At 40.4% G+C, this 14,320-nt stretch overlaps 1 protein-coding gene across 1 annotated transcript in view; it reads left to right on the top strand.

Annotated features, from left to right (window-relative positions):
• LOC139471818 (prolyl endopeptidase-like) overlaps positions 1 to 11,949 on the top strand; it is a 32,208-nt gene extending 20,259 nt beyond the window's left edge. Inside the window, 5 exon segments of the mRNA XM_071254351.1 lie at positions 2,965 to 3,060; positions 4,586 to 4,687; positions 5,605 to 5,755; positions 7,400 to 7,468; positions 10,527 to 11,949. Coding sequence (XP_071110452.1) covers positions 2,965 to 3,060; positions 4,586 to 4,687; positions 5,605 to 5,755; positions 7,400 to 7,468; positions 10,527 to 10,592 — 484 coding nt within the window. The 3' untranslated portion in view covers positions 10,593 to 11,949.
• Positions 11,950 to 14,320: the final 2,371 nt, after the last annotated feature.

Below are 14,320 nucleotides of genomic sequence, written 5' to 3'. Positions count from 1 at the left end.
TATCATAACTGTTAAATATGTGCTCTAGTTTTGGAAGACATACTGATATATTTCATACTGTTACAAAACTCGGATAACAACAAATTATGGAATGTGACTTAAAATGATGCTGAAAATGTTTCATGGTGATATTAAATACTATTTGCATGACAGCATCTCCTAGCAAAAACACTACGACTGTCATAAGTCAGTCAGGCATGGGAGTTACGATCACCTTACCGCTAAGATCGCTTTGTACAACAGCACCCCATCCTTTCGAGGAAAGAGAGTTAACTGACTATAAAAGTCCAGTTTCCACCCTTGCCGAACTAGGCTGGTATTATGGAGTTATATTTGGGCTGGACTAACGAGTCTATGCATAGTCCAATCAAAATCACGCACCGAAATCTAAATCCGGTTCGTAAACTGTCATGCATATTTCGGTCGATTGCAGGATTTGCAAAGCATGTGCACCGCCAACTCGTTGTCAGTAGATATTTTCCAAATCTTTTCATGTTTTTAATCAAGGTGCTCACCTGATTTGATGCATTTCGCGATGTAAGACCCGTTTTATCACAATATAGATGTTGATTATCGATCAGATCGTCCTGACTGGGCGCTACCATTTTGTGTGCAACAAACGCAAGTGATGCGAGAGGTGGAATGTGATTGGTCCATAGGAGAGGCTCAGAAGGTACATAACTGGTGATAGCCACTAGTGGCGCTATGATCGAGCCCAGTAATTCCAGCCTAGTTCGGCAATGGTGGAAACTGGACTTTTAAAGTCAGTTAACTCTCTTGCCTCGGGAAGATGGAGCACCCTGGACAAGTAGAAAAATCAAAGTTCAGTAGCATTAGCCACATTTCCACTAGCCTGTTAGAATACTGGTGTGTAGTCATATGGAAAACAGTACTTTGAAAATTATCATTTGCTATACAGTTGTACCGTTTACTAAAGAACATGCATTTGAGCCGACTTCTGCAATATTAGTAACATTAGAACTGTGTCTGAAAGCATATTCACAAAGGTGCTTGGGATTTCAGTCGTGACGCATCTGCATCAAGGTCCGTCCTTCAGCCTCCCACACTCAGAAATTCAGTATATTTGGCCACCATGAAGTGAGGTGAAATTTGGTTTAACGTTTTGTTCAAGATTTATTGCACTTGCATAGCAACATGCATGTATGTGTGTGTGAGTGCTCACAGAAATACCATGCAACAGGTTAACCGACCAATCCTTGTTTTGTCTCCTTAATGCCAAGTGCCAGGCAGACAAACCACTAGTGCCATTTTTTAACATCTTTCCGGATGATGCTGTTGGGGATCAAACATACAGCCTCCACTCCCCGGATGGACACTCCATCCACTACACTATGGAGATGGTCAACAGGAAGTTGGACACTGGCCGCGATAGCGTAATGGTTAAAGTGGAGGTCTAGGTTTTATTCTCGAAATGGTACAGTGTGTGAAGCCAGTCCTTTGTGTCTCCCTCTGTCAGACTGGGATAAAACTGCAATATAACTGCAATATTCCTCATGGACACATTGAACTCAATAACAGAACTGTTTCGTAAGTTAAGTGTCATCTCGCTCACAAAAAGATCTTGTATACTCCTTAGATATAAGGTATTTAAGAACTGACCTTCACTTTGTGTGTGTTCATTGGAGTATGAACCTTCATAGAGTGAGGGCCAAACTGTATGAATGTCAGAGCTTGCAACAATGTTCATACAATGTTTGGCCCTCACTCTATGAATGTTCATACTCCAATGAACTCACACAAAGTGAAAGTCAATTCTTATAATTTTATCACAATTTCTAACCTCAAATGATGTAGGCCAAGATCTAAACACAATTTTATTTAGTACATGTGACTTCATGTTTACACTGACAGCCATACAACAACCAGCTATATCGCGGAGTAAAATAGTTCCTTAAAAAGAGAGGTGACATGGGCGAATGGATGCACAACTTGCTCTTCAGAAACATCTTACGCAGCACATGTGTTCAAATCATATCCTCATTAGATGAGAAAGGTCTGTAAAGAACTACCTCATTAAGTCAGTCACAATTACAGCACGTCGTAATACATTTACATCAAGTACAAGACGTCAAAATGTCCGACACGATAAACGTTACGGGAGAGATTTCCGAAGTTCTCAATGAACATGTGGCGGTTACATGTGTTAGTCATCATTGATCAACTGGCCGATCATTGAAAGATGAATAAAGATGCGTCAAACAGACAGTAAGGTACATTCTTAGATTGCTGGAGATGGTCAATGTCAGCCTAGACACGGATTGAGTCGATACTACGATAGTTTAGATGTGCATTTCTTCGTTTGTTCATTAGGATAGGCCACAGCGAGGATATTCGTGAACAATCATGCAGTCACGCTCTCTGACATTTCTCAATGTATACTGAAACGCTGAGACCAAGAATAAAGGTTCTATATGATCAGAAAGAACGCTTATGTATGTTTTCGTGCTAGGGAATTCCCAGGGGTTTCCCCAGGAATGTGGAAGTAGCTAGTCCGTCAGTGTTTATGTCAATTCAAGAACAAGATCTCGTGAAAAACGTATGAACGTCAAATTGTGTCGATCATACACTTATGAACGTCAATTTCGTGGTAATGTGACCGACCTCTTGTCCAATGGAAAAGCTGTATATCGTGTAAACTTCAGATTAAAAAATTATATGTTGATGAACCTTGAAATTCATCATTACAATCCCAATGTTACAAACATTTATTTTCAGTGAAGCATGAAAATTAGACCTCGATGTGGTTTTCAAATGTGAACAGGCACCATTATTCAGATGTGGAGAGTTAGCGATATCTTAGCATACTTTGTTATGTTATGGTGGTCTCCCATAGGCAGATAACCAACTTGTATGCGATTGTACACGATGGGAGGTGGCCAGTCAGACATTTAGATGTCAAGGAGTTGTGACATACTTGATACATGTTGTGTTTTCATGTCCCAGGATCACAATCAACGGGGGTTCTAATGGCGGCCTGCTGGTGGGTGCTTGTATCAACCAGAGACCTGATCTCTTCGGCTGTGCGGTGGCTCAAGTGGGGTCAGTAGTACTAATGTCAAAGTATAGGTTTTTTGCCTAAATACTGTATGTCTTTTATTGTGAGCCGGGCTCTATTAAGGGATGGGTCTAAGGTTCAAAGGGTAATGTTTTGAAGTAAGAGCTACAGGTAATGATTTTGCCCCATTACATTTGAATACATCAAAGCCTACGAAACAAAGCCATTCCTCCTTATTGGGCAGGCATCTCTGACAAGAGATAGACAAAAGGGAGACAAAATATACTGAATACCCAAAGACAACTATCAATACCCAATATAAATGAAAATTTGTAAATACTCAATGGTTAAAATATATTTCTGGAAGTGTGATTCATGCTTATGAGGGGGCATGGGTGGCCCAGTTGTCTAAGGCGCCGCGATTCGCTGTGCAGAGTTGCATCCCTTGGGCATGCCAGAAACCTATGATTGTGGGTTCGAATCCTGGTTCGCGCTAATTATGTTTCTAGGTTTGTCAGCACCATACCAGTGCTCGTGGGTTTCATCGAAGTGGTAAACGTCCGAGACCTGTATCATTTCGGGCTTTCCTCCAACATTAAGCTGACACGCTGCTATATAACTGGAATGCTGTTAAACCCAACTCACTCACTCACTCATGCTTATGAGTTTGGTATGTCACTTTTAGGTGAATTTAACTGATGTAGTGACCGGGCCCTCTAGATGTTGGACTCTTCAAACAGTGGAACCTGTCTATTTGCTGTCATTTGGTTGAACTGAACTACTTGTGGATCTAATGTTGAAAACATTCAAGACAAATTCTGTTGGTCTACAGAACATCATGGCTACTTGTTTTGAATGGCGTGGAATTTTGTTTACCCGTTCTGTTTGTGAAAAATCTTGCTGCTCTCTGTTATCACACTGCTAACTCAATGCAAAGACGGTTGGTTGCCCTGTTATTATTTCAAAGTATATATTTATAAAATTTCCAGGCCACAAACTCCTAGAACATAATATATTACTCAGTATGGGCTGTGAAAGTTGGGTGACGACGACATATATAAATGTTCACTTTGGTTTATTATTGCTTGAAATGAAGCTAAGCATGTGTCAGGTCCATCCCAAATCACACCCTATTCGTATGACAACTTCTCCAAACAACCAGTCAGATCTATCCCCTCCAGCTAGACACTAACAATACCCCTATCAAATGTTGAGTAGTATATTACAAGATAAAGGAATGGAATAAGCTGTCAAGCAATAAAGAGAGTAATCTATGAACAAATGAGCTTGGGGAGTACATCGGTGACAGAACATTAAACATTTAATTTGAGTGACATAAAATACGAATGTAGGTGGATTATATGCTTGCATTTTGTAATGTTTTTTTTACAATTTATCCAATGTTTGATTTTTATAATGTTCCAAACATCCAGTACTTAAAGAATAACATGCTTTACAAACTTAAGAGTGGTGTTCTTTTTAAACTCAACACAATCCGGGATTGGTTGTAGTAGGTTCACAATCATTGTCCTTGTCTTTACCTGCTCATCTTCGTATTGTTTGCCTCAGAGTACTAGACATGCTGCGATTCCACAAGTTCACAATCGGCCATGCATGGACTACAGACTATGGCTCTTCAGACAGCACCGACGACTTCAAGGTTCTAATCAAGTGAGTCCAGAATCCTCAAGTTTGTGAAGGGAGCTGTATCTGCTTGCTCTATTGACGGTGGAAGGCGGGCCCACATTAAGATCTGCGCACAATGAGGATAGCTCCACTTTGTTAGTAATGTCCCCTCTTCCAATATGAACCACTAATAATACAGTTTCACCATGACCATTGCCTGACCAAATGTAGGATGAAAGGAAGTGACATTAAGTGTGATCTGTACATGTCAGTGATTGTAGGGTACTCCCCGACCACTCACTCACTCACTCCAGGTTTCATTAAGTGTTGGCGTTGTTTCACATACATCCCACTCACTCACTCACTCACTCACTCACTCACTCACTCACTCACTCACTCACTCACGCACTCACTCACTCACTCACTCACTCACTCACTCACTCACTCACTCACTCACTCACTCACATCCAGGTTTGGGTACAGTGTTGCTGTTGTTTCACATACTCATTCGTTACTGTGTTGTTGTTTTGCGTACTTCCCTCCCACCCACTCACTCCAGGTTTTCGTTGCTGTCGTTTTGAGTACTCCCCACCCACCCACTCACTCACTCCAGATTTCGTTTCTGATTTGTTGTTTCTTCACATACTTCTCACTCACTCACTCACTCACTCACTCACTCACTCACTCACTCACTCACTCACTCACTCACGCACGCACGCACGCACGCACGCACGCACTCACTCACTCACTCACTCACTCACTCACTCACTCACTCACGCACGCACGCACGCACGCACGCACGCACTCACTCACTCACTCACTCACTCACTCACTCACTCACTCACTCACTCACTCACTCACTCACTCACTCACTCACTCACTCACTCACGCACGCACGCACGCACGCACGCACGCACTCACTCACTCACTCCAGGTTTGGGTACAGTGTGATGTTGTTACAGGTACTCCCCGCTACACAACATCAGGGAACAGAAGGACCAGTACCCAGCTTTGCTGCTGCTGACTGGCGACCACGATGACAGAGTTGTCCCCCTTCACTCGCTCAAATTCCTGGCACAAATCCAATACACATTCAAGGACAGTGATTCACAGGTATTTAATAACTGTGACATGCAAGAAGCCCCTGGACCGGGCAGCAACGTTCCACCTACATCACAGCAGCCTGTAAATAATCAAATCAGGGCCAGACAATCCAGTGTATCACCAATCTCATTCAAATCAGATCCCATTACGGGTCACGTCAGAACGAACTTTCGCGAACTTTGACCGACCACAGAAATGAATAACAAGAAGTCGACATCAGCCAATTAGAGAGCAGCTTCCTTGAGCTTTACGGCACTCGTTTCAACCTGGCGACTTCCATTTCAAAACTACGCTTGAAAAATATGTTGACACAGTTCTCAATTAAAATTTTGAAAACATTCCAGAATGTCTAATATATTGTTGAGATTGTATGGCCGTGCTTCCCACGTACTGTGCAAGGCCTCCACCTTTCAAATGTTCATTCCACGGAAGCGAGACATCGACGATAATTTTGACGGAATCAGTCCTACGGGCCGTAACTGTTGTTCAGAATACCCAATGTTAACGTTGCATGATTAGAAAACACATTCCGACTGACACTTTCATGTTCTTATTAGCGACGCTTTCATTGGTTGTACGAAAGGTCGTTCTGACGTGACCCGTAATGGGATGTCCTCAGATCTTTGTCCTCAGATCTATAGCAAGAACTAAGATCTGATGTTAATGAGATTGGTGAATCATATTATGAGCAAGGCCCACACTGTTGACATGCACTTTACCTTGTCTGTTGTGACAAGCAATAGATCTATTCTATCCAGGGTCCCTGATGGGTTTTGTAGATACAGTGCCTGTATAATAATTAACTTTAGGGGCGATCAGGTAGCCTAGGGGTTAAAGCGTTCGCTCGTCACGCCGAAGACACGGGTTCGTATCCCGACATGGGTACAATGTGGGAAGCCAATTTCCTGTGTCCCCCGCCGTGATATTGCTGGAATATTGCTAAAAGCGGCATAAAACCAAACTCACTCACTCACTCACTATGATTTATCTTTAATTGAACACCAGGTGTCAGCAGAGTTCTGCTGTACTTCTGTGTACCTCAGTCAGTATAGACCTGTGAAGATACAGGTTAGAATAAGTCTTCAGCAACCCATGCTTGTCGTAAGAGGCAACTAACCTGATCGGGTGGACAGGTTCCCTGACTTGGTTGATGCATGTCATGGTATCCCATTTGCATGGTTCGATACGCATGATATGAATCACTATGTTGTCTTGTCCAGACTTGGTTATTTCCAGACATCTGTCATATAGCTGAAATATTGTGTGGCGTGGAACAAGAAACAAACACAATGAGTATATGTCACTTGTGTTGTAAGGTGAAATGAAATGGGATTTCTGCACTTATATTGCATGTGTACATGCGTGCACCAGTCCGGACTAATGCTGGTTAAATTGTGCTAGCCCACTGAGATATCATGCCGCAGTTTAACATGAATTCCCCACTCAGACACCATATACTGACCAGTCCTAGTTTTGGCCCCTTTATGCTGAGTGCCACACAGGGTACCAACAAGTACCTTCTTTTAACATCTTGAGCTGTGACGTATCTGCAGATTGTAACATTGTGTTGTATCATCAGGTTTATTTGAAACTTTTTTATGTGAGATGCAGTAAATGGATTGTTTTAAGTGAGTTGTCTTCCCTTTGTCCCAGGTCAACCCGCTGATGGGCAGGATTGATACCAAGTCAGGACACGGCTTTGGTAAACCAACAGCTAAAGTTGTAAGTAAATGCCCCAATCACACAGCAATAGGCAGCATTCCTCAAGTATGTGTGGCCTACTGATTTTGTGCATTCAGAGTAGGGAAATACTTTGTATATTTACTATTATTTAGAAGGCTACACGCATGCAAAAGTAATAATTCTGCCTGTATTTCTCCTGCTTTAAACTTTGATGTAGTGAATAAGTAATATTCTATGTTTATGATATCAAACCATTGTAAACATTGGCAAGCCATACGAAAACTGAAAGCCTTGCTTGATCGTCAGTTCATTCAACCATGTTTATATACTACTCACAGGAAGTAAGGGAACACGTAACATCAGGCTTATATAGTGTTGTCAGGTTGTTTTATTAACGCAATCGTTGACACATGTAAACATGAACAGTACGGTAGTTATCAGTCAGGAGTGTCTGGCACGCATTCTCGTCAAACTTAATTATTATAATGCAAGTCCATCCACCATATTCATTGACCGAGAAGTGGTGACATGTTATTCAACAGAAACTTTTATTGATTCAGAATCACGTCTGTAAATTTTAATCTTTTGTCACAGTCTGTCAAACACTGATGAGACTGCTAGCCAGAACATGGCTCTTAGCATCTTTTTCCGTAGATTATAGTGTTATTTTATGGACTGTTATTAGCTGAGCTTACTTGACCAAACAGAATTTTAATAGACTCAGGCTTCAGACTAGTGGCTAAAGTCGCAGCATGGAGTCACTAAAAATTAAATGGGAATTACCAGGAAGTGGTATTCCCCAAACCTGAGCCAATCAGATGTCTACATTCAGGTATTTCACTCACTAACGTTCGCGAAATACTGGAATAGTATGAATTGTAACATAAATGTAGGTATGTTCCCTGATCTGATTGGTTAAAAAGTGTTGTCGAATGAGCATAACATCGCTGAATTTTTGGGGTCTCATCACCGTGTATGTATACATTAATTAATGGAACTATTTTTGAAATCATCAACATGGAGGAACAGATGGAAATTTACCCTGACTTCCACATCGGAGATTTCGATAAAATATTGAGTGAATGGGGCGACGAGACATTTTCTGAGATAATACAAGAATTTGAAGGTAAATGAAATTTACCTTTTTCCATTAATTACAAAATCATAATCATAAATAATGTAATTTTCTTGGGCTTGGCCAAAGGAAAAAACAAAACAAAATCAATTTTTAACACAGTAAAAAAACATTTATTGCAACTCTATAATGACTTTCATACATCCACCTAATTTTGTTCTTATTATAACCCACAAAAAGCTGTTGAAGCTGAAAACCGTTCTGAGATGGCCCCCGAACTAGGAAATACAGCCAGCGTTTCCGTAGAGCCCAAAGTTCAAGCGTCCAGTCACCGCTTCGCGTCCCTTGATACAAAAGCAGTACAGGACATCGTGGATAGGAACCTCTCCAAATCTACTGGGAGTTAAAATATTTCGACGTAAGCCATTGAAACATAAAAGAATACATAAACAAATAAAAAAAAATTCCTACGCAGATTCTATCAACATCAGCGAGAGTTACCTCCCTTACACCATTGCCATAATAGCAATGTAAAGCGTGACCAATGTGTCATCGCAAAAATTGGCAATAATATAACGAGATTGACCAAAATCTTAACATAAATTAAATATTTCGTTTTGTAAGATTTGAGATATGTTATACTAAATGGATATACGGAAATTTCATTTAAACACGACACCGTAATAATAACGAATTACTCCCACTTACCGTCACATTTGTACCCTGAACAAGGCAATCTTTTCACTTCCAGAATGGCTTGGTTTCCGAGGTTTTGAACCCACGTTCGAAGAGCTTCCTGCTTTTCAACTGAATGAGAGACTGAGGTTCTTTTATGCCGAAGTCAGAAATGCTGAGGGAGAACTTTACTCAAAATCGAGTTTTGTTGGGTTGCGTGCTGCCATACACAGGCATATCAGGGGCCGCCATTTGAGCGCAGCATAAACATTATCCAAGACCGGGAATTTCACACTGCAAACTGCCGTCACTTTACTGTCAAACGCAGGTATTGAATCGCGAGATTTGCAGAATTACCGGCCACAAATCCGATGAATCGTTGAAGCCGTATTCCATTGACTCGAGCTCGTCTCAAAAACGACATTATTCGAACATTTTTCAGAGACAGCAGCAGCTCGCTAACGAACGTAATTTGGTACCTGTCATAGATACAAGAAATCCTGCCACTGTCCACTGCTCCCGTGAATAATTTCCAGGTTAATTCTTCTGCTAATTTCCACGGCCTCTCTCACATGTTAATCCACTGTAACAGTAAACAACTTTTTCAATCCCAGCTAAGCTGCATGTCTGAAATTTCGCACATGTTTGACGTCTCTTGTCACCACCTCAGTTTCAGGCGAGTTGACACTATCTTGTACAGGGGCCAAACAGTATGTACGTCTTTTCTAATTTTGATTATTTGTATTTCATAGTTACGCATAACTACAAATTACAAGTAAGATGAGGAACTGTGATAAAGAATTGAATTTGTGATATTTCCTGTTGTTTGTTTATTTTCTGAGAAATGAGCTTGAACATGTGACCACCCCTTTCGTAAAATGGACCCTCATTATTGGAGTACCTCGAAACCATTGATCGGTTTCGCGGCACCCCATATCATGCATCTTTTCGAAGGTGAGCACGAGGAGACGTATTACTAACGACAGTTTTGTTGTGTCATGCGCTCAGTAAATTAGTTCCTCCTAAATATCGATTTAATTAACGTTCATGTTACAATGTCGATAAATATTTCGTTTTGTAAGATTTGCGTGATGTTATGCTGAATGGATGTACGGAAATTTTTCATTTGAACACTCCGCCTTACGGCGTCGTGTTCAAATGAAATTTCCGTACATCCATTCAGCATAACATCACGCAAATCTTACAAAACGAAATATTTATCTCCTAAATGAACACTCGTATAATATCCTCTATTTATTGACCCGAAAAAGCATCGGGTCCCTTGGTAATATGTGTCTGTATGTGGGGTTGACGCATTGTGACACTCCTGACCTTGGCCATTTTCAGATTGAGGAGCTAACTGATATCTACAGCTTCATGCACCAGACAGTTGGACTCAAGTGGTCAGACTGACTTCAGGCCAGGCTCTGACCTGCACGGATATCATGCGAGACGTCCCACCATTTGTAAATCAGTTTGTGGCCAGTCGGATTAGGGGATAATTTTCAAAGAAAACACTCTCATAATGATTCACTTGTTCTCAAGTCAAAATAACCTCTTCCAAGACAGATTAATTCATCTGTGAAGGGTTTGATGCCTGTATATATTGATGATTTAAATGCTCTTTGTGAAATCAAAAATGGATGGTAAAAATGTTTAAGTTTGTGTTTTGGATATTAATGTATATAATTCATGGCGTAGGGTACAACAACAATTATGATATCTGTGAGTCCGTGGTTTACGAAGCCAACAGAAATGGGAATGTTTTCATGATACTATTGGCCTGAAGAGGAATTATACTAAATGTTTCTTATAGCCTGGTTTTATCAGGCATTATTTTGTACTTACTGGCATGGGCATTTTTCCATATCCTGAATTGTATAATAATGAGATAACTGATGAAGTAGATTATGTCTAAATCAGAATTCAGTTGGGTTTTTCTCCACCACTTTTAGTAAAGTTCCAGCAATATCCCAGCAGGGAGCACCGTAAATAGGCGTCACTCATTGAATCCACCTGGGAACTCGAATCTTGGTCTTTGGCGTGACAAGCGAATACTTGGACCACTAGGCTACACCACTGCCCCCATTTGCCGTGTGGTCAAGGGGCAGTGATTGACATTGCAGAGTTGCATCCTTTAGGATCTGCTGGTGTGGGCTCTTGTCCAACGTTTGCCCATATGTGCCTGTGCCCGTTGCAGACATTTCCCAAACTGCGCAGACACAACATGATATATTTGGAATAATGTTAATACTGGCATTGAACCTAACTCACTCAATCAGTAATTTGTTGAAGCATCTGATACATGATTTAGGGGCTCACTTGTGTCCAGTAAGGAAAGATACAGTTTGATAAGCACTTCATGTTATGCAGAAATCATCTATTATTGAATGCTGAAATTATTTTCTGGATGGAAGAACTGATTAGAAAAAAGGTTTAAAAAAGAAAATCGTTTTCACTATTATCTTGATTAAGTAGGATTGGGTATGATAATTATATCATGATTATGTTCCCTTGTTATTTCCTTGTTTACAATGACATCATGGTGAGACTGATACAACTTTGGCATGAGTGTCAAGATTAGTGAGAGGTGAGCTCCTGACCACTGGTTGGACCAGAGACTGCATGTTCTGTGTGTGACTAACTGATCTGTGACAATAGGAGTGTATATGTAAGTCCACTGTACAATGCTGGTGCCATGTAGAGTGGACACTTGTGATATTGATCTCTGTGGAGGCTGTGTGAGATGCACCGGCCTACCGTCAATAACGGCCATAATTCCGTTGTAATACAGACTCTTTTCACAAACACCACTTGTTTGTTATATTTGGATGAAATGTCAGATTCGAATTCCAAGCTTTTCTGTGGAAAGACTGCAGACATCTATGGACCACATCTTTGATTGTCTCATGTATATCTCAGTTCTACTGAAAGACTGCAGACATCTAAGGACAACATAGCTTTGATTGTCTCATGTATATCTCAATTCTATTGAAAGACTGCAGACATATAAGGACAACACACCTTTGATTGTCTCATGTATATCTCAATTCTATTGAAAGACTGCATACATCTAAGGACAACATAGCTTTGATTGTCTTATGTATATCTCAATTCTACTGAAAGACTGCAGACATCTAAGGACAACATAGCTTTGATTGTCTTATGTATATCTCAATTCTACAGAAAGACTGCAGACATCTATGGACCACATCTTTGATTGTCTCATGTATATCTCAATTCTACAGAAAGACTGCAGACATCTAAGGACAACATAGCTTTGATTGTCTTATGTATATCTCAGTTCTACAGAAAGACTGCAGACATCTAGGACAACACAGCTTTGATTGTCTCATGTATATCTCAATTCTACAGAAAGACTGCAGACATCTATGGACCACATCTTTGATTGTCTCATGTATATCTCAGTTCTACTGAAAGACTGCAGACATCTATGGACCACATCTTTGATTGTCTCATGTATATCTCAGTTCTACTGAAAGACTGCAGACATCTAGGGACAACATAGCTTTGATTGTCTCATGTATATCTCAGTTCTACTGAAAGACTGCAAACATCTAAGGACAACATAGCTTTGATTGTCTCATGTATATCTCAGTTCTACAGAAAGACTGCAGACATCTAAGGACAACATAGCTTTGATTGTCTCATGTATATCTCAGTTCTACAGAAAGACTGCAGACATGTAAGGACAGCATAGCTTTGATTGTCTCATGTATATCTCAGTTCTACAGAAAGACTGCAGACATCTAAGGACAACATAGCTTTGATTGTCTCATGTATATCTCAGTTCTACTGAAAGACTGCAGACATCTAAGGACAACATAGCTTTGATTGTCTCATGTATATCTCAGTTCTACAGAAAGACTGCAGACATCTAAGGACAACATAGCTTTGATTGTCTCATGTATATCTCAGTTCTACTGAAAGACTGCAGACATCTAAGGACAACATAGCTTTGATTGTCTCATGTATATCTCAGTTCTACTGAAAGACTGCAGACATCTAAGGACAACATAGCTTTGATTGTCTCATGTATATCTCAGTTCTACAGAAAGACTGCAGACATCTAAGGACAACATAGCTTTGATTGTCTCATGTATATCTCAGTTCTACTGAAAGACTGCAGACATCTAGGGACAACATAGCTTTAATTGTCTTATGTATATCTCAGTTCTACTGAAAGACTGCAGACATCTAGGGACAACATAGCTTTGATTGTCTCATGTATATCTCAGTTCTACTGAAAGACTGCAGACATCTAGGGACAACACAGCTTTGATTGTCTCATGTATATCTCAGTTCTACTGAAAGACTGCAGACATCTAGGGACAACACAGCTTTGATTGTCTCATGTATATCTCAGTTCTACTGAAAGACTGCAGACATCTAGGGACAACATAGCTTTGATTGTCTCATGTATATCTCAGTTCTACAGAAAGACTGCAGACATCTAGGGACAACATAGCTTTGATTGTCTCATGTATATCTCAGTTCTACTGAAAGACTGCAGACATCTAGGGACCACATCTTTGATTGTCTCATGTATATCTCAGTTCTATTGAAAGACTGCAGACATCTAGGGACAACATAGCTTTGATTGTCTCATGTATATCTCAGTTCTATTGAAAGACTGCAGACATCTATGGACCACATCTTTGATTGTCTCATGTATATCTCAGTTCTACTGAAAGACTGCAGACATCTATGGACCACATCTTTGATTGTCTCATGTATATCTCAGTTCTATTGAAAGACTGCAGACATCTAAGGACAACATAGCTTTGATTGTCTCATGTATATCTCAGTTCTACTGAAAGACTGCAGACATCTAAGGACAACATAGCTTTGATTGTCTCATGTATATCTCAGTTCTACTGAAAGACTGCAGACATCTAGGGACAACATAGCTTTGATTGTCTCATGTATATCTCAGTTCTACAGAAAGACTGCAGACATCTAAGGACAACATAGCTTTGATTGTCTCATGTATATCTCAGTTCTACTGAAAGACTGCAGACATCTAAGGACAACATAGCTTTGATTGTCTCATGTATATCTCAGTTCTACAGAAAGACTGCAGACATCTAAGGACAACATAGCTTTGATTGTCTCATGTA

This window comes from Haliotis cracherodii, unplaced genomic scaffold (assembly GCF_022045235.1).
Source record: "Haliotis cracherodii isolate W230 unplaced genomic scaffold, xgHalCrac1.p SCAF_1, whole genome shotgun sequence".
Classification (NCBI taxonomy): domain Eukaryota; kingdom Metazoa; phylum Mollusca; class Gastropoda; order Lepetellida; family Haliotidae; genus Haliotis; species Haliotis cracherodii.
Note: the sequence above shows the minus strand (reverse complement) of the source record. Positions and strands in the feature narration are given on the sequence as shown.